General features: G+C 41.0%; 2 protein-coding genes across 14 annotated transcripts in view; one reads left to right on the top strand and one right to left on the bottom strand.

Moving 5' to 3' along the window:
* The window catches only part of LOC111248637 (CUB and sushi domain-containing protein 1-like), a 98,900-nt gene that overhangs the window by 68,868 nt on the left and 4,198 nt on the right, over positions 1–25,834 (bottom strand). The gene's annotated exons all lie outside the window — the stretch shown is intronic.
* Positions 3,909–25,834, top strand: part of LOC111248639 (uncharacterized) — a 38,184-nt gene continuing 16,258 nt past the window's right edge. For 2 of the 9 annotated variants that reach the window (XR_015327299.1, XR_015327296.1), the window contains exons 1-2: positions 4,106–4,155; positions 6,557–6,622. Coding sequence is in view for 1 of the 9 variants with exons in the window: in XM_086988370.1 (XP_086844496.1) it covers positions 4,151–4,155; positions 6,557–6,622 (71 nt within the window). In the remaining 8 variants the exon portion in view is untranslated. Of the gene's footprint in view, positions 4,156–6,105; positions 6,627–20,248; positions 20,310–25,834 lie in introns of those variants that run through there. The other 7 variants (XR_015327300.1, XR_015327298.1, XM_086988370.1 and 4 more) reach the window with 6 other exon arrangements.

Here is a 25,834-nt window from a genome sequence, read left to right as displayed (position 1 = left end):
TCAGTTTCTGTTTATTGTTAACTAATTCTAATCCTTTCTTTGTTGACGGTCAAAAATACGTATTTAAGACTGTACTTTAGTTTTATTATATGATTCTGTTATCATTGTTTTGCTTGGATCACAAAATTTGATCTGCACTTGGGACTTGAAGTAAAGGCCCAATTTTGAGTTTTTGTCTTAGATCAAGGTCAAAAATATGCCAATCCAAAAACGGTGTCTTCGACTTAAGCGACACACTATATGCGATTTTTCAGTTTCGTTAAAATTAATCTTGAGCCATTTTAAAATAGAATAATTGTTAGACAAGGCCATACATTTTAGCCACAAAACCTGTGTTCTTAACCCTCTCCCAGTCCTTGAAGGCTGGGGGATGCGGACCCCACGCTATTAGTCATTGGTGCCTCACATATTCTTGAAACCTCCTAGAGAAAAAAGCTATTGAGTTCTGACGGCACGCAGACAGCTATTGTGGGCTATTGCCATTTGAGATAGCGTGAACTGACGCAGGCTGTACGTCCGTATTGGAAGCTCGAGATAAGGGTTAAATTTTATCAAAACTTGACAAAAGGATAACAATAGCCTTACGAAATAACATTCTTTATTGGCAAGGTTATGTTGGTGGACCTGAAACAGCGATCCCTGGCATCTTTAATTACCAAAAAATGCGCGCTGCTGACAAACACGGACATTATCTAAGCACCAACTATATCCACTAACAGCCGATAGGGAAGAAAGCGATTTACAAAATGGAAGGCATTCAACGCGACACTGATTATCGCTGAGTACGAAATCAGTCTCATCTGCGTCTTCAGCCAAGCCAAGCAAACACAGTAACATCGATGCCCGACCAGTCAGTCAATTCTTATTGTTGCTAGTTAGAGAAAAGCCGCTGGTTTTTTTCCTATGACTTTCCTTTTTTTAGCTCTCGTTGCGGACGTTGTTGAAATTCGTTTCGCCTTTGGTACAGATGTGCACTCTTTCACCGTTGCAATGACTTAAACAGCTGTTGTTGTTGTTGTTGTTAAACCAAGCTTTACGCATTAGAAAACGAGAAATGAATAGAACGAAATACATTCATCGAAAATAGGGGAGCACAAATAGAATCCAACATTGTTATGGTGATGGCAGTAACGTGGAGATAATGGAAAATCCGGTAGCATGCCTTATACTCGAGCAAAGGTAGGTCTTTGAGCGACGCCCTTAAATTAAAGAAACCATTGACATTTATTCAAAGCACCCAGCCACAGGCGAGTTGTTAAGAAGAGATGAAGGTAACGAAAAGTTTCGGGTTTTACGTTAGGCAACCGCCGTTAGGCACTTTACTAAATCGCAAATTCTTTTTCCAGCACGAAATGAACCCGACCTCTGCGCCCGTGTTCGTGGTCAGGCCACTACGCCTATTTTAGGTTCAGCAGTTTAACGAATGAAGACATTCAGCTGACGTATGGATTACTTTACATTCTTGTTACCGGACAAGTTCATGCAGAAAAAAAAATGATCTGTCTACAATTGTGGACGTTTCTAATGCCGAATGGCATAGCTGGCCAGTTTATCGCAACATTTCAATATCAAAGCTAACGATATGAGTCAGTTGCTTTGATGCACTGCATCAGCTATATGCAATAGCTAATATGTGAAAACAAGAAAAAAAGGATCAGAAATATCGACATGTTCGCTATTTACGTATAAATGAAGCTCCTGTTTGTATCAAACAGCGACAACTACAGTGCGCAATTATATTGTGTGTATAGATTATCCATTATATTAGGTATTCTCATATCTTATTCATTTGCCAATCAAATTTTAAAGACCGTTGATAAACTTGCCCTCGGTCGCTACATCGGTGACCGTTATAACTCTATAGTTCGGATCATGAATGATTTTTACCTTAGATTCGGACTCCGCTAATTTTGAAACTGTGGACGGTTTTGTGCGGAAACAACCCAAACTCTTGTTCTGCTTATGAATAGGCTAACAGATATAGATTTTTTTTTTATGTAACTACACTTCTTAAAACGTGAACCAAGCTCGAACGATCGAGTAGAGTGCTTTTAATTTGGGTTGGAAACGACATTTCTGAATTTGGCAAGTAGTTATAAATAAAATCGTCATACCTATACCAGCGTTATTTCGGTAACTGTCTCCACCTCGGAAGGGTCGAGTATCAGGCGTGAAATATGCTATGACTTTCCAACATTTGAATCATAGTTTTGAGAATGGCAGTATTAAAGGTAGCCACTGTTGTCCTAGCAATACAGGTTCCGTTCCTGTCCTTTGTGTTGTTACCTGTAATTAACGCTTAACACGAACGCTGCAGTAGGACACAATAGAAATGTATGCTATGAATCGCATTCGTAGAACAAGGCGCTGCGAGACACAATCTACCGGGCATAACCATTAAGTCTAAAGTGTGATTATATCAAATTAAGTTGCAATAGTGACCATTGGCATTTTGCAAACTTATCACAATAGTGTCGGGGCCGAGTACCTAAACCAGGCCGAAAGCGAGGACAACGCTGCAACAAGAACGAATTCTGGGCATCTTTCTATTGTCAGAGATTCGATGTTAAGCGTGATATTAGTTGAGAGGATGTACAGTCACCTCGGAGCTGGCAATCTTTACACACTGTGTCCCGCTCTCTATCGCAGTGACGAAACGGTCATAGAGAACAAACGTATCGACTATCGCCATTTTTAAAACTTTCCGATGTTAATCCAGTCATCCCGCAGCCAGTTCACAGTGCAGAAATCCATAAACGTTCACTAATATAACAAAAGATGTTTAGTAAAGAAAATAGAATACTTCTTTTATTAAGCTCAATTTCTGATACTGTTTCTATCGTCATCATGAGACAGTAATTATCATATGCGGCGAGTATATGACCGACGATACGTAAAGAAATATTTACATTCCATGATTAGCAATGAGACCTTTTGCGTTTCCTCGTTCTTCCATCGTTATTATTATTATTATTCAACTCGACACACGATTGAATCACCACGTATTAGAGTTTCTAAACGTATAGCCGTGATTCTCACCGTAAATTGTAGAACGATTTATGTGGAGCCGTGATGTGCGCAAGGACAAATTCGTCTCTTAAAGTTCATGGACACGTACACGGATACATAGTTTAATTATGTAGCAATAGTCAGTCGACAATACTGGCCATCTTTTCCATCTCTGTACCAGAAGTTTGGGGCCAGAGATCTTATGGTTGTATTGCAACTTCGTGACGACAATGCCAAGTCAACGACCATGTTGAAGGCCATCCGACCTCTCTCTATTTAACATAACTGAATGGCGACCGGACCAGAAATTCAGCTATATGCGTTTACTTATCAACGAAAATCACGAAACACAGCCATCGTTTGTTATCCGGTTGGTTTCTGGTGTCCGCATTCACATAATGGACATACTTAGTACCTTTCGAAGTCTATACGTTGTGATGAATTTTCGCTTTAAGGAATTTCAAGCTGACATCCACGACCACTTCGGGCTGAGCTCACTCCCCAGGTCGGAATTTCATTGGGGACGTGTGGGTGTACCAGAACGATAATGCCATCGTTCACTAAAGAACCGTGCTTCATAATTCATACCGAATCAATCAAACCTAAGCACATCGATTAGCTGCGCAATCTACTGCCAAAAGCGAGTGTTCATTATAACTTATTTGTTTACCTCATACGGTACTGTATGAATTCAATAATGATTAGAGCCATTAAACAAAACACCACCATTACGCAGAACTAGAGTACAGGCGACAGCTAATAACTTTATAAATACCTGAAAACTACAACGCGACTCGTTCGTGAAGCAGAAGGGCCGCAGTGAAATCAGCGTCAAATGAATTACGAGCAGTCGCTGAATTTCGCTACGACTCTTTGCAAAAAAAAGCCGGCTGCTGTACCCGCTAATGACCGAATCGAATTCAGATGGAAAAGTCGCCGGCAATAGCTGCCCGAAAGACCCTAGCCCATGTACTTTTACGCGGAGTTGCAACGTTTCGGACCGCATAGGGTACAACCGGTTATGTATATAAACAACGCAGGGTAAATTCGGTTAAATTTTGGCGGGCTACTTGTTGCAGTGGGCATGCATTCATCCTCTATTATTGCTACAGTTAGATGAAAAGGACAAGCTCACCATGACATGAGGTTAGTTTGCTGAGGCTAGAAGATCCGCTATTGTAAAACGTTATCGAACCGAAAGAATTTACACTGAGGTTACAGAAACTAGAAAACTGATAGTCGATACTATTGTGAGTCATTATACGATCCCTGAAAGACTGGAGAACTGGCGTTCGCCAAAGCGAAATGTCGACTATACGGGCCTGGGTGGAAAATTCATTAAGTAAGACAGAAAACAACATTTCTGATAATTCCTAAGTTGTTATGCAAAAATTAAACTATTTTCGAGCACAAATTATCGATCGCCCGTAACGTAGTTCATGAACACTACGCTCGTTTATAATTTCTTATTTTGTGCAGGTTTTTGCACATTTAAGCTTTTTTTTTGTCCTTTTGAACCCCTGCGCTTTGCCGACCTTTGGCCTACTGTAAAGTTTCAGTTTAAGTCAGCAAGTTTAAATAAGTCTGTTCGAGTACGGCTCCTACTTAGAGCCACCGTCGCACCGAGCGGTAATTATATCGAATAGATACGTCCACTGAAGATATGTTTGCAGGCAGGTACAAATGTGCGTGTCTTGATTTAGCTGCAATTTGAACACAAACCACACCAATGCTATCTCAATTTATCCCGAACACCCTGTATCTACGCGTACGATCTACATAAGTCTGTTTATAAATAGCGACAATATTATTCTTGCCCACTCAAGATGCCGTGTTTTTTTTTCTTTCTCGATGTTACGTTCGCGTAAACAGTAACGCGGTAGTGATGGTCCGTGACGCTCAATGTGTGTTCTAAGCTGAAAATGCTGATCAGTGGGAACGTGACAGCAGCTAAACCCTATTGCTTTTACTGAAGCTATTTATGTCATAGATTTCACGGTGCATTTCTAGACGTGAAAATGTGCGTACCATTTTGGCTGTTGTATCTAGCTATCTTTTCGTTATTTCCATGTACAAGCGGTCTCGCTAAGTGTAGAAAAACTTGGACTTCCGCTCAGCTTTGCGGGATACCTAACATGTATCTATGTTAAAAGCTACGCATGCAGATTTCGCACGCCGTATACAGTACATTATAGGTCATCATTTGCTTCTTTAGCGTGAGTCGTTTTTCAGCGTCGTTATTAAGATAGATACCCTCCGAGAACCTACGACAGGTCTCTTTAGAGGAAGCCAATTATAGTAGGTAGAATTATGCATACACATCGTAACAATTAAATGTGGTACAGAGAAAGTTAAAATGATAAAGTGAAAAGAAATAAAGTAATAATAATAAAAATTTCCGCATGAATCAGCAGTTTACGAGAATGTTCGATCATACAAAGCTAAATTTGCACCTTCGCCGTGTGCATCTCTGTGACTTTTGCTCGGTAATACACTTTTTGGTGGCATTAAATTGGACTAAAGACAAAGAACACGGACAGCAGCAGACACTTCGTCTCAAATGTATCCGGTAGAGGACAATTTATAAATGACCAAAATTAAATACTGCTCCAGCCGGTAGGTAGCTCCTGAAAATAAGCCGACTTTATTTTCAAAACAGGTAACAATCGTGTGACCAAAACGCGAAAGGTAGCTAGATGCGACACCAAGGTAGCCAAGCTTTAAGATAGTTAGTTTAAGTTAATACAACACAGAAATTAAAGTGCTATAAGCACAAATCGCTACCCATTAGACTTAAAACTAGTACTTGTTTTATGATCCTCTAAATGACTTGAACGACAAATCTTATGAAGCCTTCGTTGCATTTGAATTGTATCTTTCATATACGTGTGTTTGTTCAAGCTCTTCTTTCTATGGCCGACTGATAATCAAATTGTCATCAATAAAATTATCAGACGATACCACTATTGATTTTGCCATCAACAAAACAAATCATCCTTTGCTGCCTCGTTAGCAAAAAGAAAGCTATAATGTCTACATCTAGTGAATCATCTAGTGAATCGGTTCGTTAGAACGTAGATTACCTTCAGATATTTTTCCTTGGATTCTTCCGCCCTCATCGCTATTGATATAAGTGTTCTAGTGTAAACATATCCATCAGAGCTAACGACTATCGAGCTTCAATGCAGATTTTGCCGTATTTGCGATCAAGTGACGCAAGCGAGAACCGTTACTAAAAGACAAACAGTCAATACGTTACACTGAAATTCATCTACGGTACGTAGGCAAGCGTGCAAATGCATATACTTTACATTCTGCGACTCGCTCGACCGTAAATCGTAGTTGAGGTGGCGCCTAATTTTGGACAAATTCTTTGCCACTGGAAAAAGATATAGTAAAAAAAACTGTTGTTTACTACACAAGCCAGCGGTCGTATCAAGCAATGCCGATCTAAACGTGTTAGATTGCTGCGTATCCGGCAACATTAAACATAAGGCAATATGAATCTATTAGAAAATCATATTTAAACGTTCGTATATTCATGCAGGACTGGACAAGGAACAAATGTTCGCCCCTGCCGCTGTACGGATGACCCCACATGGCTACTACCAGGGCAAGTAAATGGATTAAATAATTTCTTTCTTACCGCATGAACAGTTGAGTGTTACTGAATATAATGAGGAACGAGATCTACGGCAAGATTCATCGTACTGGGTTTGCAATTGCTATTGGGTGACATAACAACAAATATTTAGTCATCTGCACGGCGACGATCCTTGACAAGGGAACTTAAACTGAAAGTAGGTCGTAATGAGCATTTCAAAATATGTTCCAGTTAGCAGCGACATATAATTTAACTTAAAGTGGATCAATAGGTAAAAGCCAATTGATCTCAGGTGTACATAAATAGTGCATCGCGACGTTGGTAGTTTTCATGTGCGATACGATCATCCTGTCTCTTTTGGTAAATATTTGTGGCTCATCTAACACTTACCTATACCTACAGGAAACTAGGATAGATTTTATGACTAATTCTTACTAGCAACCCCGTACCAAAAACAGCTGGTATGCACTGATCAGCCATCTTATTTTGTACATTCACATACTCTACTTCAAGATGAGCTTCGGTCGCTGTCTGAGCTACTCTACAAACTTCATCGTGTTCGGTTTCTTAGCACAGCATCAAGACGTCGGTCGGAAATGCTCCTACATGTACATCATTGAAATACTTTTATCGTACTTTATCGTGCCTTTGCTGTCCAGATATATAATTGCGCTTACTGTGCTATCTGAATGACGACTATGAAGCGTCATAATTTAAGTTAGACCAGCGCACATCCAGCCGTAAACTATACTATGATTACTATTGTTCGGTACAAGATGATGATTGGGTTATGATAACACTTCAACCCGTGGTCATTTCTCACAAGTTTCCATACGAAATTTGATAAAAGCTCTTTGGTGGTGAATGACGAAATAAACACTTCATATTGCGAGTGATAAGATGAAGTTCGGAGTCGCTCGAAGGATGATCCAGCTTCATTTTATTTGTCGACGAATATTCAATCTCACCTGTAACAAAGTTTTCCAGTTCGATATCAACGTTCAGCGTAAAGTTAACAATTAAGTTACCAATAAAAGCAAGCAGTTTTTTAGTACAAGAAATAATATTATGATCACAACATGTGCAATTGTTAATGGAGGCTCGATTACAGGCACTGTCTTGGTCAAGAAAGACCACTCATTCCATTCGCTGCTTTTACATGCCACTACCTAGAGTGAAATGAACGATTCTGTTAGCAGATTTTACTTCAGCCATCGAAATCCTAGTGCGAGCTCAAACTTCAAAGACATCGGTGCATCCTTTCTTCGACACGACAGCCTGAATACAGTATAATGCCCTGGATCGTTTTTGTATAATCATTGAACAACACAATGACGCCAATTCTACTCCCGTTTATATGAAAAATTACTTAACTAACCTAAGCTAATCTACGAAGGATGCCTTTTTATTACATCAATGATGTTCTGCATTTTTGTTAACATCGTCTTATCAGCTACTTCAACTAAGAATAAACATTTTAATTTACTTAATATAGGTGACGTTTTATGTTGAAGTAGTTTATTTTTCTTACAAGAGCGCACATTTATTATTCCCCCCCCCCCCCCCCCAAAGCCAAAAAATTTGCGGTGCTGTAACATTTCTATTCTAATCTATACGAATCGCTAGTTTGACAGAAACTATAAATATGAAGATAGAGCATTTCTTTCTCTTCTCTATCAGTCAGTTGTTAGCAAGGGATGTAAAGTAAGACCTTGGTGTTTTTAAACGAACAATTATTATTAGTGTTATTATATGTTAACTTCAAGAAGGAATACAGGAAAAGACAACCAGCATTGAGCTTCGCCACAAGACAGTTAAACTTTTTACTAGATTAGCTGTGAATATGATTTCTAATGATTGAATTCTGCTAGACGAAAAGTGACTACCAAAGTCCAACACGTTTAATAGTAACTCTTAATGCTGGATCATGGTAGACCCCGACTTATGATTATTTCTACGACCACCCTTCTTTCTTTGCTAGTACCGAAACGTAGGGTACACTTTTACAATCAGACGCTTACTTACAAGGCGCACTGCCATGTTTCAGGCTGAATATCAGTACTGCTTAACAATGATGTATATACATAAATAAATCCAGTCCCCGCGTTGTTGTGCTTGTTGCGTTTTACATTGCATACTGGTCTGACGCGACCGCAGTAACAACAACGAAAAATGTCTCATTTTGCCGGAAGATACAAATAAACCTTCTGAACTTTGTGGGCAATATTTTGCTTGAAGAATAAGCGAAACCTAACCCCTGTTGTCCAATGGCGCCTTCAACAGCTCTAAGCGTTCTGTCCCCCCAACATTTACAAGTCGGTGCAAAGTAAAAATTAATAGACCTACAAAGTAACATAGCATTGTATACAGCAAGACCCATAACTACATCAGTAATAACATAGACCTGTAGCAGGCTGCCCAATAAGGATACCACGTTGTAAAACCAAGCAAGCGCAAAAATGAAGAATCGACCATTTAGAACCTAAATTTTGTTTTTGGTCCTTCGTCTAATCTATTTCTGTTTTGGCTGACGCTTTTCACGGGGCCACTATCATTTTAACGCTTATAACTTGTTGCTTGTTTCCGCGCTAGCGAAATATTCTCCCAAACGCGCACTGTGTGGCAGCTCCCGACAGCCGATAGCTCACCGCCGCTTGGAGGGCTTGTTCCCGCTTCCTCTGTTTTAATATTTGCCAGAAGCGTAGCACCTGTAGCAGCCACCGCAAAAACAGCGTTAGCCAGTCATCCGCTCAGGAACTTTCGCTTAACGGTCGAACCTACCAGGTTCGAACTATTGAGCAACAACATATAGCGACAAAAACTTCAATTAGGAATCGATCATTTCTTTTTTCGGTCTTCATTCGATTGGGTGCTTTCGTTTGCATCTCAGAATGCGTCTCGTACCGCGTTTTTCATGAGGGTTATTTTTGTATGCGTCTATTCTCGACGTTGTGTATGGTTTACATATATACCGAGTACAATCGTCGCAGCAATAGTGGCAGACGAAATATTCCTGTTGTTTGCTGCATGTGCCTGACTAGGAGCGCAAGGCCCCCGTCGGGTCAAGTAACGGCCAAATTGTGAGACCGAAAAATTGATGTGCATGGATCGAGCACATTATAATATCAGGAAAAGGAACGTATATTAGACAGTGACTATATTCATGCTTCTCTTCCTGCACAACTGACTGGAATCGCAAGAGCAGTCTTTTTTTTTTCGAGGCTGTGGAACTCTTCAGTTGCGATAACTGTTTGCAGTTGAACCGCTGGGCGCCGCTCGAATATTGAGAGCGTTTTTCATTCACGACGACATCGAAGGGACAAAACAGAGTCAATCGCCCGGCGGTACTAACAGCAGTTCTATGTAGCTGGTGACACACGCCTGACGGGTAAGGATGACCTTCATAAACAGCGCAATAATTTAACTCCGCGAAGAAACCGGAAGCGATGGATATTCACGCAAAAAGCCACAGTAAAGGATTTGTAACGTCGTTAGCTGCCATTTAGTGGCCAACACCCATTCCGAAGGTCATATTTCCATATTTAAGTGAAGCGACGTTTTTGAGAACTTGAATTTTTTGATCCGCATTATATCCCACGGATTAACTTGACCGATTCCTCTGTTCGCATAACACCAGTCTGGATAAGGAGCCGTTTGGTTTATGGTTTCATGAAAAGGCTTAACGCTACGTTTTCTTTTTGCAGAAGACTTGCTGTAACGCGTGTCATTTTTAAAAACATTACGTTCGTGCCATTAAGGTGACCGACAGAATTCGAATTCTCACTCCATTAGACCGAATGGGGTGAACCTGAACAATCGACGCGAACATATATAATATTGTAGCTCACGGGGGTGGATTCGGTTTACAGTCGCGCATTCGATTACATCGTAAACACAATGTTAGGTAGACCTTGTAGAAATAGCTTTGTGGGAAAGGTGACCGTAATGTGTAAAGTACCCTTCGTACGATTCTACTCCGATACTAGTCTATATCAGAGACACATTTAAATAACGTAACTTTTATTTAGAGTACATCTAACGTACAGCACCAGACGTCGTTCGAAGTTATTCGATCATCATCGTCAAATTTTTTCGTTCAATCACGATACTTTAGTTTTCGTTGCGTAGGAGAGTTAAATTGACCTAAGACAAAAGTTACCCATTTCGTTCAGCTATCCATTCATCCTTAACCCAACCGGACGCCACTTCACATTCGTCTGCAAGTTACTGCTCTTGACATGTGTATCGTTATAATGTCAAATTTATTGCATACTGTGTCATATTATTATTATGGGATACCGTTATAGATGCATCGCTCATTGCTGCAGTGCTTAGGGGAAAATTTTTACAGCCGCTGCGGTGCCACGAGGTAATGAGCGCCGAGTCAACAGCAGCGTTAATATACGCAACAAATGACTCAACGCGTGAAGAAACGGGGGTATTTCATTGGAGCGAACCCGTTCGACATCGAGTATGCATTATAGCAGTAGATTAAACTGATCCTATTCGAGTTCGTTTTCAGCCGACGTACCGGCAACTCTCCATCTACCTCGATTTCGGCCTTCGGTGTAAGAGCATTACTTTGTTCCTTAGAAGTGCGCAAATCGATCCGGCCTGCCGTTGTCCGATACTTAGTAGAGTTACGCATATTGAGTCGAAAGGAGACCTGACCATCGAACAGATAGACACACCAACTAAGATTAGATGAAATAACGATCCTGAAGTCAGACGTTTATATATGGGCACAATGATCATATACGTTGACTGCAAAAATATTGGACAACAAAATTTCGAATCTTCTGTGTTTATTGGTAACAATGCTAATCTATTTAAAAACGAGCTTTGCAGATCAGCTAAAAGCTAACTAAACAGACGGCATTAAAATAACTCTTTTCGATCCGCCTCTATTTTGTTCATCATGGCGCTGCTCACGCGAGTAACAACACTTCACCAAATGAGATCATTACAAAGTCATAGGAAACATGTGTCATTATATATTCCTGTGTTTCATATCAACGCTAGTAATAGAAATATGTCAGTAGCTCTGTAGTAGCTTGAAATCAATTCCGATGTCAGATGCAGACCGTCCGACCTGGCTTCAAAGATATGACCAAATGGTATCGAGAGTGTTTTTATTGCAATGTCAGTAGCCTTTCGAAAGGCTATATTATTTCGCCTTATTTTCACTTATTGGTACGTTGGGCTAATATCAGTTTTTCACAAAAATAAGCCATAGGTGCGAAACATCCTCGATGTGAGATGCCTGCTTTATCGATTTGACGAAACCCTCTACGTACCTAATACGCCAGTGAAATTCAAGCCCGATAAACCTGCGAAGGGTTTTATCTATTTAAAATGCTGAACAAAGTAGTACTATCGAAAGGAAACCTGAATAAACATCTTAGGTGTACAAATAAGTGGTCTTTCAAACAGGGTAAAAATCTCTGTCATCGATGTGACTGCACTGCGCCGTCAATTTTGGAAATCTGGAGATCCTTCACCGCATCTTCTCAAATCCAAACAATTTTTCGATGACAGATTCGTCATCGATCTAAGCAATCGGTACTCGACTGAGTCCTGTGAGGGAAACTTTCCAAACCAACTGGAAAATGATTTTTCGCACCCTCGAAGCTGCGTAACGACAAGTGTTGTCATGGAGCAAAACTACCTTTGGCCTACCTTGACCCGTAAGAAGCCTATTTCTTGACTAAATTTCTCGATTTAGTTTTTTCATTCGCATCACCTGCAGCAGCCGTTTCAAGAAGATTTAAAAACTCGTAATTGAACGCTATTCGCTTCTCCTACTAAACATTTGAAGAAATTTTCTTTTCGTGGACAGCTACTTCGTTCAGGTCAAATGTATGATACTTTGCGCTTTGGCTTGAAATAGAATTCCTATATCTCATCATTAGTAAACATTTAACACAGAAATTTTTCTTCTAAGTGAGCTGATAACGTTAGCGTATTACATCACCATGTTTCTTTATTCAGTTCATGGGGAATACGGTTTCACACGTTTTCAAATTCCTTGTCGCGCGTAGACGACTTGAAATGCCTCGTTCAGTCAGCCCATCTGATCATTATGTTCCTACAAAGATTAAGCGAAATTTTTACCTAACGTTAGGACGTCACAAATAGGTATCGTTCACAAAATATGGAAAACTACTTTTTTAATAATTGCAAAACAATTTTCATTGAAATCTGAAGCATCGAGCACATGGATCGTCTTAAGTGACGTTCTCGTAGCTTCAGGTCGATGTCAATTTTGTTACCATCAAACATGAAAGGAGACAATAACTTTACTTTAGAATATGTAAATCGGTGTGAGAGCAAAACGCGCCATCGATTTTACGGGAAGACTTTTTCACTGTGTGAGACCAGAATTGTACTGCATTTGTACGGCAAATACGAGAAAAATTAGCAAAAAAGGCAAAAAACAATTTCAGCTTCGCTTGAAGCTAGACATTAATCTTACAATCGATCGATCGAGCTACAAATACCTCTATCTCGTTTGAATTGAAAGGCAACCGTGAGTAAACGCGTTCGCAGATTACTTAACAGGCCCTCAGATATACCTAGGTATACAAAGTAGATTCTGTTCTATTCAAAGGCTAGACAACGTTTAGGCAAACATTCAACCGATAGATTTACGTCTACTTTCGCATTTTGTGCGTTTCGCGGTCAATTTATAATTTTACAAAATGATGGTAATGTAACAACATTAATTGTGTAACGCAGCAATAAAAATATTAAATGGATACCGCTAACGTCGCAATGAAGTACCAATACAACAATAACGATGACACCATCGTCCGAGTGCCGAATAACAAACATGGCGCTTTTATTACGGCTAACAACGTTCTACGTATAGCAATTCTCGAAGGGGTTGAGATTTACTTTGAAAAGTCGTTTTCCAAATGTTTTTTTTTCCCCCCCGCAAGCGTTCCATCGAGCCGTTCTAGAACCGTTAGTTTAGTCAGCCTATTACAACCTGCGACAATCACGAGATTGCCCACAACGAACGACTCAGCGAGCTGAAAGCCATTACTCGAAATTAAGATGAAAGGAACATACATGAACAAACGGGGGGCTCGGGGCAGTCTCAACAATTCAATTCCGCAATCTGTGTCTTCAGCATCTAAGCAGACGGTGGCCGCGCTCTTGCCGACATAGTAGCTATTGTTGCTGCTGCTATCGAAAGAAAATGGCACTATGTTTAAAAAACACAACCGCGCAAAATAGGTGTATACATATGTAGGCGAAGGATAAAAGTATGCATGTAGGGAGACCAACCGGTAAAAATTGCACGCTCTGTAACGTCGCTAAGCAGCGGTAGCAGCAATAGCAGTCCGTGTAAATCGGTCATGTGATGGAAATGCCCCGGCAATAGCACTTTTCCTCACCGGATTATCGAAAAGGTCCGAATAACATCAACAACAGATGGCGAGTATTCAAACATTACCGCCATTGTCACCATCAGCATCATCATCATCATCATCGTCGCCATAACTGCCGTATACCGTTTACGATTTATTACAGCAGTTTAATACGAGAATGTGCCGATTCTGAGATGAATTGCTTGCCGGCCATACGTCAGGGATATGTTATACAATAGTATAATAGTAGTTGTTGTGTTATCCGGAAGAAACGATGACAAATCGAACGCTCAGCTAAACCGTCTTAGTAACTAAGCTAAGCTATATATAGGTAAAAGACACACGAAAATGTAGCAACGAAGATCTCCAAAGCAAGCAATCTCAACGGAGAGAATAGCCACAATATACGATACGCGATATGTGATACGCTCGATCCTTCTCTCACTTGGCCAAATACTAAGAAATTAGTAAGTGGTATTTTTAGCAGACTGATGGCATGACATGAACCACTCGGCATACCGGTATTTTTCGGTATCGTTCAACATGGCAAGTTTCGAATGTTAGTCTGTTCTCACTTCTACTGATGTTACGTTACTTCGTGTTAACGTTATAATTTACCTCGTTGGAACACACTATACTCTACCAGTATAAAAATTATAGGTAGGATACTTCAGTAACTAGATAGTTCGTAGCAATAGAAGAACGGCTCGCTTAAATGCTTTGGCAACTTGTTCAGACTTACTTGTTATAGCCGAAGTTGACAATGGCGTAATACAGACACCCACATATATATATGATGGTGATATATGAAATTGGGCGAGCAGTGTGATAGTGCCAGTCTGTCCGCTGATCTGCGGTTGACTATCGGAATTGAACAGCGGCAATCCCGCTGCGGTCGGTGAATGAGTAAAGAACCCTTGTTGATCTTCGACGTTCTCTAATCATTTCTGTCGTTTTTGAAAGAGAACTATTTCACAAGACATATGCATTAGGCTACAGCTTCGGCCGTGATGATGGCAACACCATCAATTAACGGTTTTCACAAATTATTAAACAGAAGACGAGTAGTTTTCTGTTCCATTCTAATACATATACATAGAACCGAAAAAAATCAGCAAATAGCAAATGAAGATAGCGGCCAGTGGTTTTGTTATTTTTGTGTGTGGATAGAGCAATTAAATATTGTATAGTGCACTGAATATATCTCACGATTTTGATGCTGTTTGCAATCGGAAATCGGTTATTATTAAAGGTCGTCTCTAAAGGTTTCTATTTGTAAAGTACAAATGCTCGGAATCGCTGAGATTAGTAAATACTGAGATTACTCTAGATAGCCATTTGAATAAATTCTATTCCACTATATGTTCCGGTTCAATATATGCTTTCGGTAAATGCGTATAATTCACCTAGGTGCATCGCTGCCTAAGAATCCACCAAAGTGATACGTTACTGCCGACGACTTGCAGGCTTGTCATGTAACACTCAGCAACTTATTACCAATTATGCTTCGTTAAATCAAACGCGACCTTAAGTACCTCAATCTCTTTGTCTTCCCGCCCGATCCGTTACATCTTTTTATGTATAGAATATATCTACCCGCACATAGCACTACTTCTGAAAGTAACAAAGCGACCTTAGGGAGAAATGGAATTAGCGATAAATCATGTTTCACAATTCGTGTCGAAAAATCGAGCGGTTCTATACCCACTTACCCCCACCCCGCCCCGCCCCCCACTCGCCCCGCGCTTCCCCGGGACAGACTAGACTGCCCACCTGCACGTGTCAAATATTTCTTGAGCCGTATCACAGATCACGCCGTATTACGCACTACAAGGTCGACGTTGTCAAACATCATCAAAAAACACGTTCATTCCATTTGCCACCAGTGCCACCGCCGCCGTTGTCGTTCCTCCATCGCGAATCGTGTAAACATGCGACGAAAGGTAGAGAATACCAGGGCCTGTGCCTATGTTAACGCGGTGGGTTAGTAGTGAAAACTAGATAGGATTATGGAAACAGGACACTTAGTGCTTGCAATGATGTAGCAGGTGATGTAGCAGTGTCATCTGGCTGTGAAATCTGCCCGAATGGAAGTTGCTCTTGGTCAACAATGGCCGCCGTCTGCCGATAGTCGATATGTTTAGCGTCTAACGTATTCGCTTATCGTCTTTTGGAGAATTTGGTCGGTGTGAAGAAGACTCTTTCGATTGGTTGGGCGATGGATGGAAAAATATTGCCAGTGCAGTATACCGAGTGGAGTTTTAGGTTTTTCAGTAGATCTTTTTAGGCTGGACTATTTGTTGTGGGTTTCAATTAATTCGGGCATAGGTTTATGACAGAGCAAATAATGGACACTCGTTACTCTTTAGAGCAATATATAACAGCTATAGAATAACAATGAACGCAAATCGGTACGTATTTGTACAGGGTTATATCTATCACACTCGTGTATACCCAGACGACACACTGTGTCAACGTTTCGAGGCTAAAGAATGAAACATTTGTCTTTATGGCACACATGCTCCGTATGTACATAGTTATTATGAGTTTAGTAAAGATATTACTAATTATGGGGCGTCTGGATAGAATTGTGTTCTAGAGTTGTGTGAACGAGGATGCCTACATTGACAATGGCGACCAGCTGAGCGCTAACGAAGTTTTGTAACCGTACGTATCCACAAAAATAAATCCAAAATCGCTACAAGTAAAACAGTTATTGTAGGTGTCGCTGTGACCTCTGATACCACGAGTATTTGTAGCACAAAAAGTAAATTATAAAGCATTGACTATTATCAAGTCTTCTTTTCCGTTTTTTTTTTTGGATATTAAAGCGCAACCGAGTAAACGCGCAGCTTCCCACAAAGTTCGGTGACGATCGAAGTAGCTACAAGGCTTAAATGAAGACTGAATACAATCTCTTTTGATGAAAGGTCGAACAGTTAGTATCCAGGAAAGAACAGTTTGTGCTTACAGATAAAAATTAACTTGTCAACAACAACAACAACAATGGTAATTAGCTTTGTAAGACTTCAGATGATCCTATAGGGATGCATTGCGCTGCTGCATCGTCAGTGTCCCGCAGACAAAGGGTGCCTGTTATTTGTGTGGGAGTCCGTTCCGCGTGGACGCTACATAAAGTGTGGCGACAGAATATAAATCGAATGCGCTCAGATTATGACTTCTTTCTCTGCATAGTGACAGATCGGTTAGGTTAACACTATACCAGCTTACTACTTTCCACCTGTCTTCTTCCGATTCACTTTCGACGAATAAATAAAAAAATCTCTTTACCATGGATAGGAAGACATCTTTAAAGGTGGGCCGTTCTTTTTTTTTTTTTGGCTGCTAGATCAATCTGAAATTTGTCGCTTGAAGCCTGATGATACACCGAAAATCTAGTGTTTTTTTCTTTAAGGATTGCTAATCCATTATTACATTAGCACTACGGTTGTCAGCTGCAGAATTCACTTGACGATTCAAGCTTTTCTTTTATTCTTTTGAAGTAGAACTATTTAATTCTAAATAATTTGTTATAAATCGCAGGTGCTTAAGTTGTTTGTTGTTAAATCAAAAATGTTTCATGACGTTACATACATAACGAAATTACTCAGTAGACTGATTTCGTTAGCAGTACACAGGGGCACTAATTACAAAGTGTCGTGACATCGCCTGTTTAATAAAAAAAATAATAACAAGACATATTGACGCATAGCATGTTTATGTGGGTCTATCAAATAGATAGAGATCCCAGTTGTGACCTAGTCTAGTTACTATTTGGGTTTCCCCTAAATGATAAGCATTTCCTGCTCGCTTTACATTTGCTAATGTCATTTCTTTCATTTGTCATTATGTCTTCATACAAAGATGATCGTGCCTGAAGAAGAGCACGTACATCGGTGTTTTGCCTGTCTGATGAAGGTCTGTCGGTATAGCTTGAATCAAAAACAAGCCTTCCCATTTGTGTGGATATGGCTATAGAAAACTGCCGGAGTTCGTACCGCGATTTCGTGATGGCACGAAATACAGACGTACAAGTGCACAGTATTAGGTTTAGGAACTATATAGGTCAGCACTGAATAGACATATCATCAAAGCTAGTAACTAACATGGACATATTTATTATAAAAAAATGGTTCCTACGAAAATAATTCTATATAAAGTTGTTTGTTTGCAAGCAGTGCTTTGTTTTCGTACCAGACGTCATCAGAGCCATAGCTTTAATGAGTCTCCACGATACTACCTCTGTCACAAGTGAGTCACAAGGGGTGTCCCGTCGTTATGGGTCACACCATGACAGCGTTGTGGCGCGTTGACCGTTTAATAAGCACCGGACTTTTTTTCGAAGAAGAAGAAGGGCACATCTAAGACGCAACCATTGGCGGATTTTCTCAATAGCCAGCTTGCTCTCACTTCATGCATATTCTGGGTAGATCGATGATAGTAGCAGCATCGTTATCGTTAGCACCATTATCTTGTACATGTCTTTTCTATTGTTAAATGATCGCCCAGTATCTAGACGTGGTCGGTCAGCGTTGTTAGCTGTTTCCCTGCCTTTCTGTACCTACGATTTGCGCACCCGTATTGGTCTCCATTGTCGAATTTATCGATCATCTGTATAATAGATGTGTATTTCCGCCCCGGCTACAGTAGAAGTCAAGTCTTATACAGTCAGTCATTTTTTAACGATACCGAAAGCCGACATCGGCGGCAACGATGGCAGCCCTGAACAGGTGTTAGCAAAGCAGCTGCGGTTCGTGCCTGGATAGTCGTTCACGGTACGCACGGGTCGTGAACGGTAGGTGAGCCTCGACGATTCAGGAAGGGCGATTAGCAGATACGACCGGCCTCGCTGGCGATTTGTCTGTTGATCCTACTACAATTGCCGTGGCTGGTGCCTGTCGTAAGCCCACTCAATAATAAGGACAACAACAGCCACCTGTTCGTCGGTGTCTTCGCATTATGATTATGCCAGCGAGTCGACAACAGCAATGACCCACAGATTTTGGTGCAAAGGCATTTGCGGCAGGCCGGTCTGACAAACACCGCTGCAAATACGCATCAAGCAACAACAGCAGTTTGGAGGCGCGGGACGAAAATGCGACGACTTAAACAGCAGAACGTAGGAATGAGGCAACGGTCCCTGGTCCGCGTCTGCGGTCGCTGCAGCAGCTGTAGTTGTAAGCAGCGTCAAATACACCTGCGTATGCATTCAACGCAGGCTAGCGTTGAACGGAGACGGCTAGACGCCGTTACTATACGATACATTGCAGTCAGAACAGCGTCGTTTGCACGATGAATTGCGTTTGGTGAAGTGGCGAAATAAAAGAAGAAGCTTCAGATAAAGACCAAGGGGGTTAGTGCGTCCGATCGACAAGACAGTCAGTAGCACATCGCGATGGGGCTTGCGACCAGCGAAGGAAGTGAACGTAACGACAATAAACAGCTCTTGGCGCTACTGCTTCGCACAGCTCGTCCATAGATTTCGGAGCGGCAATGGTTTTCTACCACGCCGCGTTGTCAGTGCCCTGCTATTTCTATAATAATAATAATAATAATAATAGAAACTAATACTCATAGTGATGCTGGCTTCAAATGCTGGAATGTACCGTTGTGCCATTGCGACGAAGAGGCTTTGCCTGATAGACACATTCGGGATAGTGAAGAAGGGACTAGGAGCGCTGGGTTCGACGGCGGATAGGGTCGTCGGTTGCTGAGATGGTTCATATGGCATCTTTGTGGCCGGATCCGGCTTCCACTCGACTTGAACAGAAGAAACAGGACTCCGTTATAACGTCACGCTGATCAGTTGCCTCTTGGTCACGTGGTTGCTTGCTAGGCAAACCAGCCGTACTGGATGGAGACGAGAGACTTATCCGCAATGGCCACGCTGCAAGGACAGATGTTGATGCACAGACCAACAAAAAGTGTCGGCCAGCAAGAGGCAAATTGAGGTGTGTAACCAGATGAATCGACAGATGGATGGATGGATAAGATCAGTGTGCTAAGAAAAAACAACATGCAGCACAAAAAAGAAGATGAAGCGTAAAGCATAGTGCTAAAGTATGAACGCCAGGCGATTATTAGCTGGCATCAACAACAGAAAAAAGACAAACTAATTGTACAACTGATATTAGTCACGAAGCAGTGCGTCGTAAATCGGAGAAAAGAAAAGCCCTTTATTTCCAATACAATCAGCATGAATATGCATGATGATTCAAGTAGGTCAACAACTTAAGGCATACTGCTATCTATAAGCCATCAAGTACACCCATCAATGCGATGGGTGGTCGACGCGAGTAAAAAGGAGGCTGAGTTAAAAGGTAAAGTCGTGTACATCTTTCGTAGACAGAAGAAGCATGTTTACGAAGCCAAAAGGTAAAAAATATAATAGAAAATGGGAAATGCCAATTATGATGATAATGCGCTGAAATTTATGATACGTAACAACGCTCATTGGCCTAGGAGATCAGCTGACTTTAGCTCGGCTCCTAAGCTACGGTCAAAGTTTTCCGCCAGATATGGAAGTGTACAACCATGACCCCTTCATAATGACCTCTGCGCGCCTCTAGAATACGGTACATCAGATTAAACTGCAGAAGGGGAAACACCGTCCGTCTCTTTATTTGAATTCTCTTATTGTGTTTCCAAAGTTTTCATATATTGCGGTAAATTACGAAAAGGCGCTTACTAGGCACAAACGTATGCTGTTTCCATCATGCTTACTGGGTACCTTTTAAAGTGAGCTCGTTACCGATGTATATGCCTAACGTTTTCTTTTCGGACAGGTATTCTTGAAGGATATGGGAAGTAAAGGCACGTTTTTTTCGTAAATGCAAGTGCTTGTTCTATGGCTTGCAAACGCTCAGGCGCTGCAGACCCTCAAGTCAGCGGCATAATTCCACAGTGTGTTCATGATTACTTTCATTACTAGAATATCAATATTTCGTGTCTTCTCAGTTGACAATCACCATTAATAGAACTTTCTGACCTAACGTCTCAATAGATAATTAACGATATTTATTATAACGATAATATAATATCGCAGTAAATAAGCCACTAACAAGTTTCGTCTCAACTACAAGGATGCAATCCCGAAATGGGAACTTCAGCTAAGAAAATGCAAAGCACATTCAATATTTAGGATTGCCACCGAAAGTACCCATCACATGTATGAGCTCACGCGTCTGAACAGCCAAGACACTCTTGAATCAACAGCAAGGACGGTAGCTACCTCCATTGTTACTAGAACTAGTGTTATAAGATTTTAATACACCGGCCAGTTTGTGACATCTTCTTTCCCTGAGGTGATTATTTGAAGCGCGTTAAGTAGCGCGAGTTGTCCGTCAAAGGATCTATCTTGCCGTTGTGCTATGTATAGCCAACCGTAATGGCTGTGTCGAAATAACATGGCTATATCCGAACAGCATATTCTACATCTTCATGGTAGTAATAACGACTCTGTATAATAAGGCAATGGACAAAAAACGACGAAAAAAATTTGAACCGATGAACAAGCGCTAAATTTGAAAAGCTTTTTATTATTACTATTATAGATGGTGCCGGTGGTTCGGGCAAAAATAGTGGCGCGTCAGCATACGAACGTCCCGAAACAGGGAAGTTGATAACAACGAGAAAAATCAATGGAACAAAGCAATAGCGTATGCGCAATTCGTTGAAAAGTTTTTTGTTGCAGTGACAGCCATTTATCGATAACAGCCAGAGGGATAACTTGCTGTGACACCCCTGGCAGGTTGTGCAACCCCGTCGGCACGGAGGATCATGTTAGTTTGATTGTTGGGCAAACAGAAACCAATACATCTAAATGAGAAATTTAGGCGAATTTGGCTGACACGTTGCTCGCTTCCATTGACACTTAGCCTTATGGAAGACTGAACAGGAAGAGTCTCAAAACTCTCTGTTGTAATCAACAGGCCGATTTAGTTTCCTTTTTTGACTAAATCTCATCGATCGTGGTGAGACACAGTTAGTCTTACAACATTGGGACCGAATTCATCGTAAGGTCGCTATTGATGTATTATTTCTCAACGTAAAATTTACTTATAACGGCTGCAACAACCCAAACGGAATCTCTACAGGTGTAGTATCCCATTGTCTTAAAGTTCAATGTTGAATTAATAAGACCAGCACATGCTGTATACAGAAGTTAAAAACTTATCTAATGCTACAGTGCTCTGATAACTCTAATAGGACCTCTAATAGGAGGATACAAGAAAGGCAGGTACATATATGCTATTTTTTTTTAAAGCATTGCATATATATATATGCAGTTGTTGTATTCTATCGACCAGCCGGTAGTTTGTAACCATACGTAGTTCGAATAAAAGTATTATGACAATATTGCCTAGACATCTAATAACAGTTCCCTCTAAATAAAATAAACTAACTCAACATAGAAAACAACTACTAAACCACATACGATTTTCTCATAGACCTGATCTCATTGTAGCGCTGACGCTACGCGATTGGCACGATTGATTGTCCATGCATTGTCATGCGGTCCTACCGATCGTAGCCTTATTTGTTGTTGCCGTCGTTAGGACGAGTGCGAAATTGTTCCAAACAGAGACACACAAGGACTATGGAACATTTACAGGGTGTTTTGTTTGGAAATATCTTTAGTATATACAAAAAATTTAAGATATATAATGCCGGCAATTTACAAGCAATATGTCTGTAAACTAGAAGTTTGCCCACTTCCCGTAAAAGCTGCACTATGTTAACTACGTGCTCTGTACTGCCCAAAAATAGCAGGCATCTTTTTGAACCATTAGTGTTGACCGGCGTGTCTTACTCAATGGGTTACTGCATTCTGTATCCTATCCTTTATAAATTACTACTCTGCATCGTACGCTTTCTAATGCAGCACGTACGGCGTCGTGTTTCGAACTGCACGATGTTACCATAAGTATCACCTCCTACAGACAAACGGGCGACGTTTGAGGTATAGACAACGCGTAGACAAAGCACACGAGCAAGCACGGTTATTGCATTTGCTATCATAATTATGCTCATTGTCTCTCTTTTGCTAAAAAGCTGCTCTGTCTTGTTCGTAGAGAGCCAGTTGTTACCGCGACGTTCGATCACGGCATTAACGTCACGCTACGTTTAATTCAACAGGACGCAGGATAAAAGCTATTCTCCTTGGTCATAGGAATCTTATCTATTATGTAATAGGGCAGCGAGATTGACATACGGGTGTTTTCGATACTGGCCATTTTTAGTAATGCTAATAATCAGTTTTTTCTTCAAACGGGTGAAGTACTAACCCCCTGCTATTTATCTCCATGGAGTATCGTTATTCTGATCTCTTCCCGAAATACAAGAAATTAATTTTCCAACCGGCGGCTAGTTGGAAGCTTGTACCAATTTTTGATAGTATATGGTTCATTAGATTTATCAGAGTCATGGCAGGTATTGGTGTTTGGGTATGGTTCTATGGAAAATAGATGCCGAGATTGTCTAAACACATTGATTATGCATAAATGGGTAATTATTTATTAGGAAAGATCGACCCCTTTTCTCAATAAGGTACAGATCATTTTTTGCAAGCTGCCGTTCTTTTTTATATTTAAAAATCAGTCATCAAAATCAGTCAAAGAACAGCAGATTCGGGTAAGCAAGATTGCACTTATATTCCGTATACCTGGACGCCGTTATCTGACGCAATTGATATATGATGCTTTGCTTATTACTATATTTATACTTAATATTTTCTAATGTACGCATCAAAGGTTGGACCACTCGCTTAATGTCCTATACCTTAATTATTCCTATGTATTCAAATGGTCCTACAGTCACTTTTACTATAGACTGTGACCTCAAAACTCTGTTCTAAGGATTCCGAAATCTTATTAAAGCACTGACATAAACGACGGAGCGGGTTATCAGCCCAATGGCAGCCAGGCCAGTGTCTCTCGAGTCCTCAAGTTCCCCCTCCATCATCTAAGGAAACTAAAGATTGAATCTACATTTGGGTTATTCGAAAAACCTTGACTTGTAGTTCTCCGCAGTTTCCGTGACTCTCAGAAAGTAAAAATCAAAAAGCCGCCCAAATCTGATCACCCCTTAGTTTAGGAGTAGATCTCGTTCCATTCTTTTTATAGCCATATATTCTGAGCACTTTTTCTTTTTTGGTAAAATAATGGCGTGTCCGCACACAACATACATACACACACGCACGCATAAACAGACATACCACACGGTTCAATTCAAACAACATGATGCCCTTATTTTCCGAACAGTCCTGACCATAAGCCATTCGATGCAATTTCGACGAGCCGCTGTCTCCCGAGGATCAATGCCGGTTAGCACCCCCATTCTTCTCTACGGCATCTTACGACTTCGACGGCAACGACGATGCGATTTTTCTCGGCATTAAAGCGATCGCCACCGCTGCGTTGCGTTCATGCGTATAAGATGCTACTATTTCGTGAAACGAACTGCCGGACAGCGACAAAGTTTACGTGTGCCCCGCTTTATCCCGTCCTGCTCCTATATGTACCAGCCCTTCGGTCATCAGCCGACGTGCCAAAAGCGACGACGCAGAAATCTTGACGACGCTAACGGCAGCACCACTAGTGCCCCAAAGCAGAACAGCAGAAGGAGGCCAGAAACGCCAAAGAGCCATCACGACGACGGCAACGCGAACTAATACAACTGGCCAACGACGACGTAGCTGACTCGCCGATGGAGCGGCAGACAGGCAGCACAATACGCACGCATAGACTCACAGGAGTCGTTGAGGAAAAAAGACAAGCTCAAGCTTCTGCGTTACGTATCTGTGTTGACGTATCTACATATACGTCAACAAGCAACACATTAGACAAAGACAATTTTATATAATCAGGCCCTGATCGACGAGACGAACTTCAAAACAATGTGCAAGCCTTTCCTGTATGGATCTGTGGTAGCCATAATCAGCGCAGTATAGGCACGGTAAGGCCAAGTTGAGTCCGCACTTAACGAAGGTCTGTTGTCATTTGCGTCTAAATATAGATCTAGCGGGAAAAATAGGGTCTTCATTGAATCCCTATCACGGTAAACAAGCACGCCGGAAATTCTGGTTTGTCTGGGGTAGAATAACGCTAAAAAAACCCGCTGCCGTAGTATTGGGATCAGCAATACTAACAACGGTGACAACAAAAACGTCGAATTTAAGTCCACTTGAAATTCGGCTTCTCATTATCGAAGTGTATGTGGACCTCGTTTGTGACGCTTCCGAGGTACTAGCTCGTTGAGGTATTCGACAATGATCTTTTGCTTATTTCAGCTTGTAGCTACTGTTCGAATTATGGTTATATTGCTTTTGTTATGTTCTGGTACCGTGGGCGATGTAAAAATCGAGGAAGATCTGAGATGTTTCCACATCTCAGTCTGTTACTTGTTACGGTCATAGTCGTTCTGGACTACTTTTTGCCATTGGAGAGTGTTCAATACACTCGCCCTTCTGAAGGACGTTTTGGCCCGAATTTCTTTATTGTCGAACGGGTAAATGACTCGGCAACCGCTACCGAGTATAATAAAGACGACCTTGCTCCCTTCAGCAGCGAAGTCATTGGTTGTCCTGCATAGTCGTCATTGACGTACTGAATATATGACCCAGTACATATGTAATTAATTAGGACAGCCTATTTTATTCCGACCTGAACAAGCATACAGCACATTCAAAGCTATATAACAGAAGCGTACAAAAAAACTTAGCACTGACTATTAAAGGTGCATCTATGCATTAAAGGTCCATTAGTGAACGGACACGTAACGCGAACCTCGCTGAACCGTCGTCACCTTTATTCCATGAGCCCTGTTTGTATGATATAAAGTACGT

This window comes from Varroa destructor, unplaced genomic scaffold, assembly GCF_002443255.2.
Source record: "Varroa destructor unplaced genomic scaffold, Vdes_3.0 BEIS01000004.1, whole genome shotgun sequence".
In the NCBI taxonomy this organism is placed as follows: domain Eukaryota; kingdom Metazoa; phylum Arthropoda; class Arachnida; order Mesostigmata; family Varroidae; genus Varroa; species Varroa destructor.
This window is presented reverse-complemented; position numbering and strand designations above follow the sequence as displayed.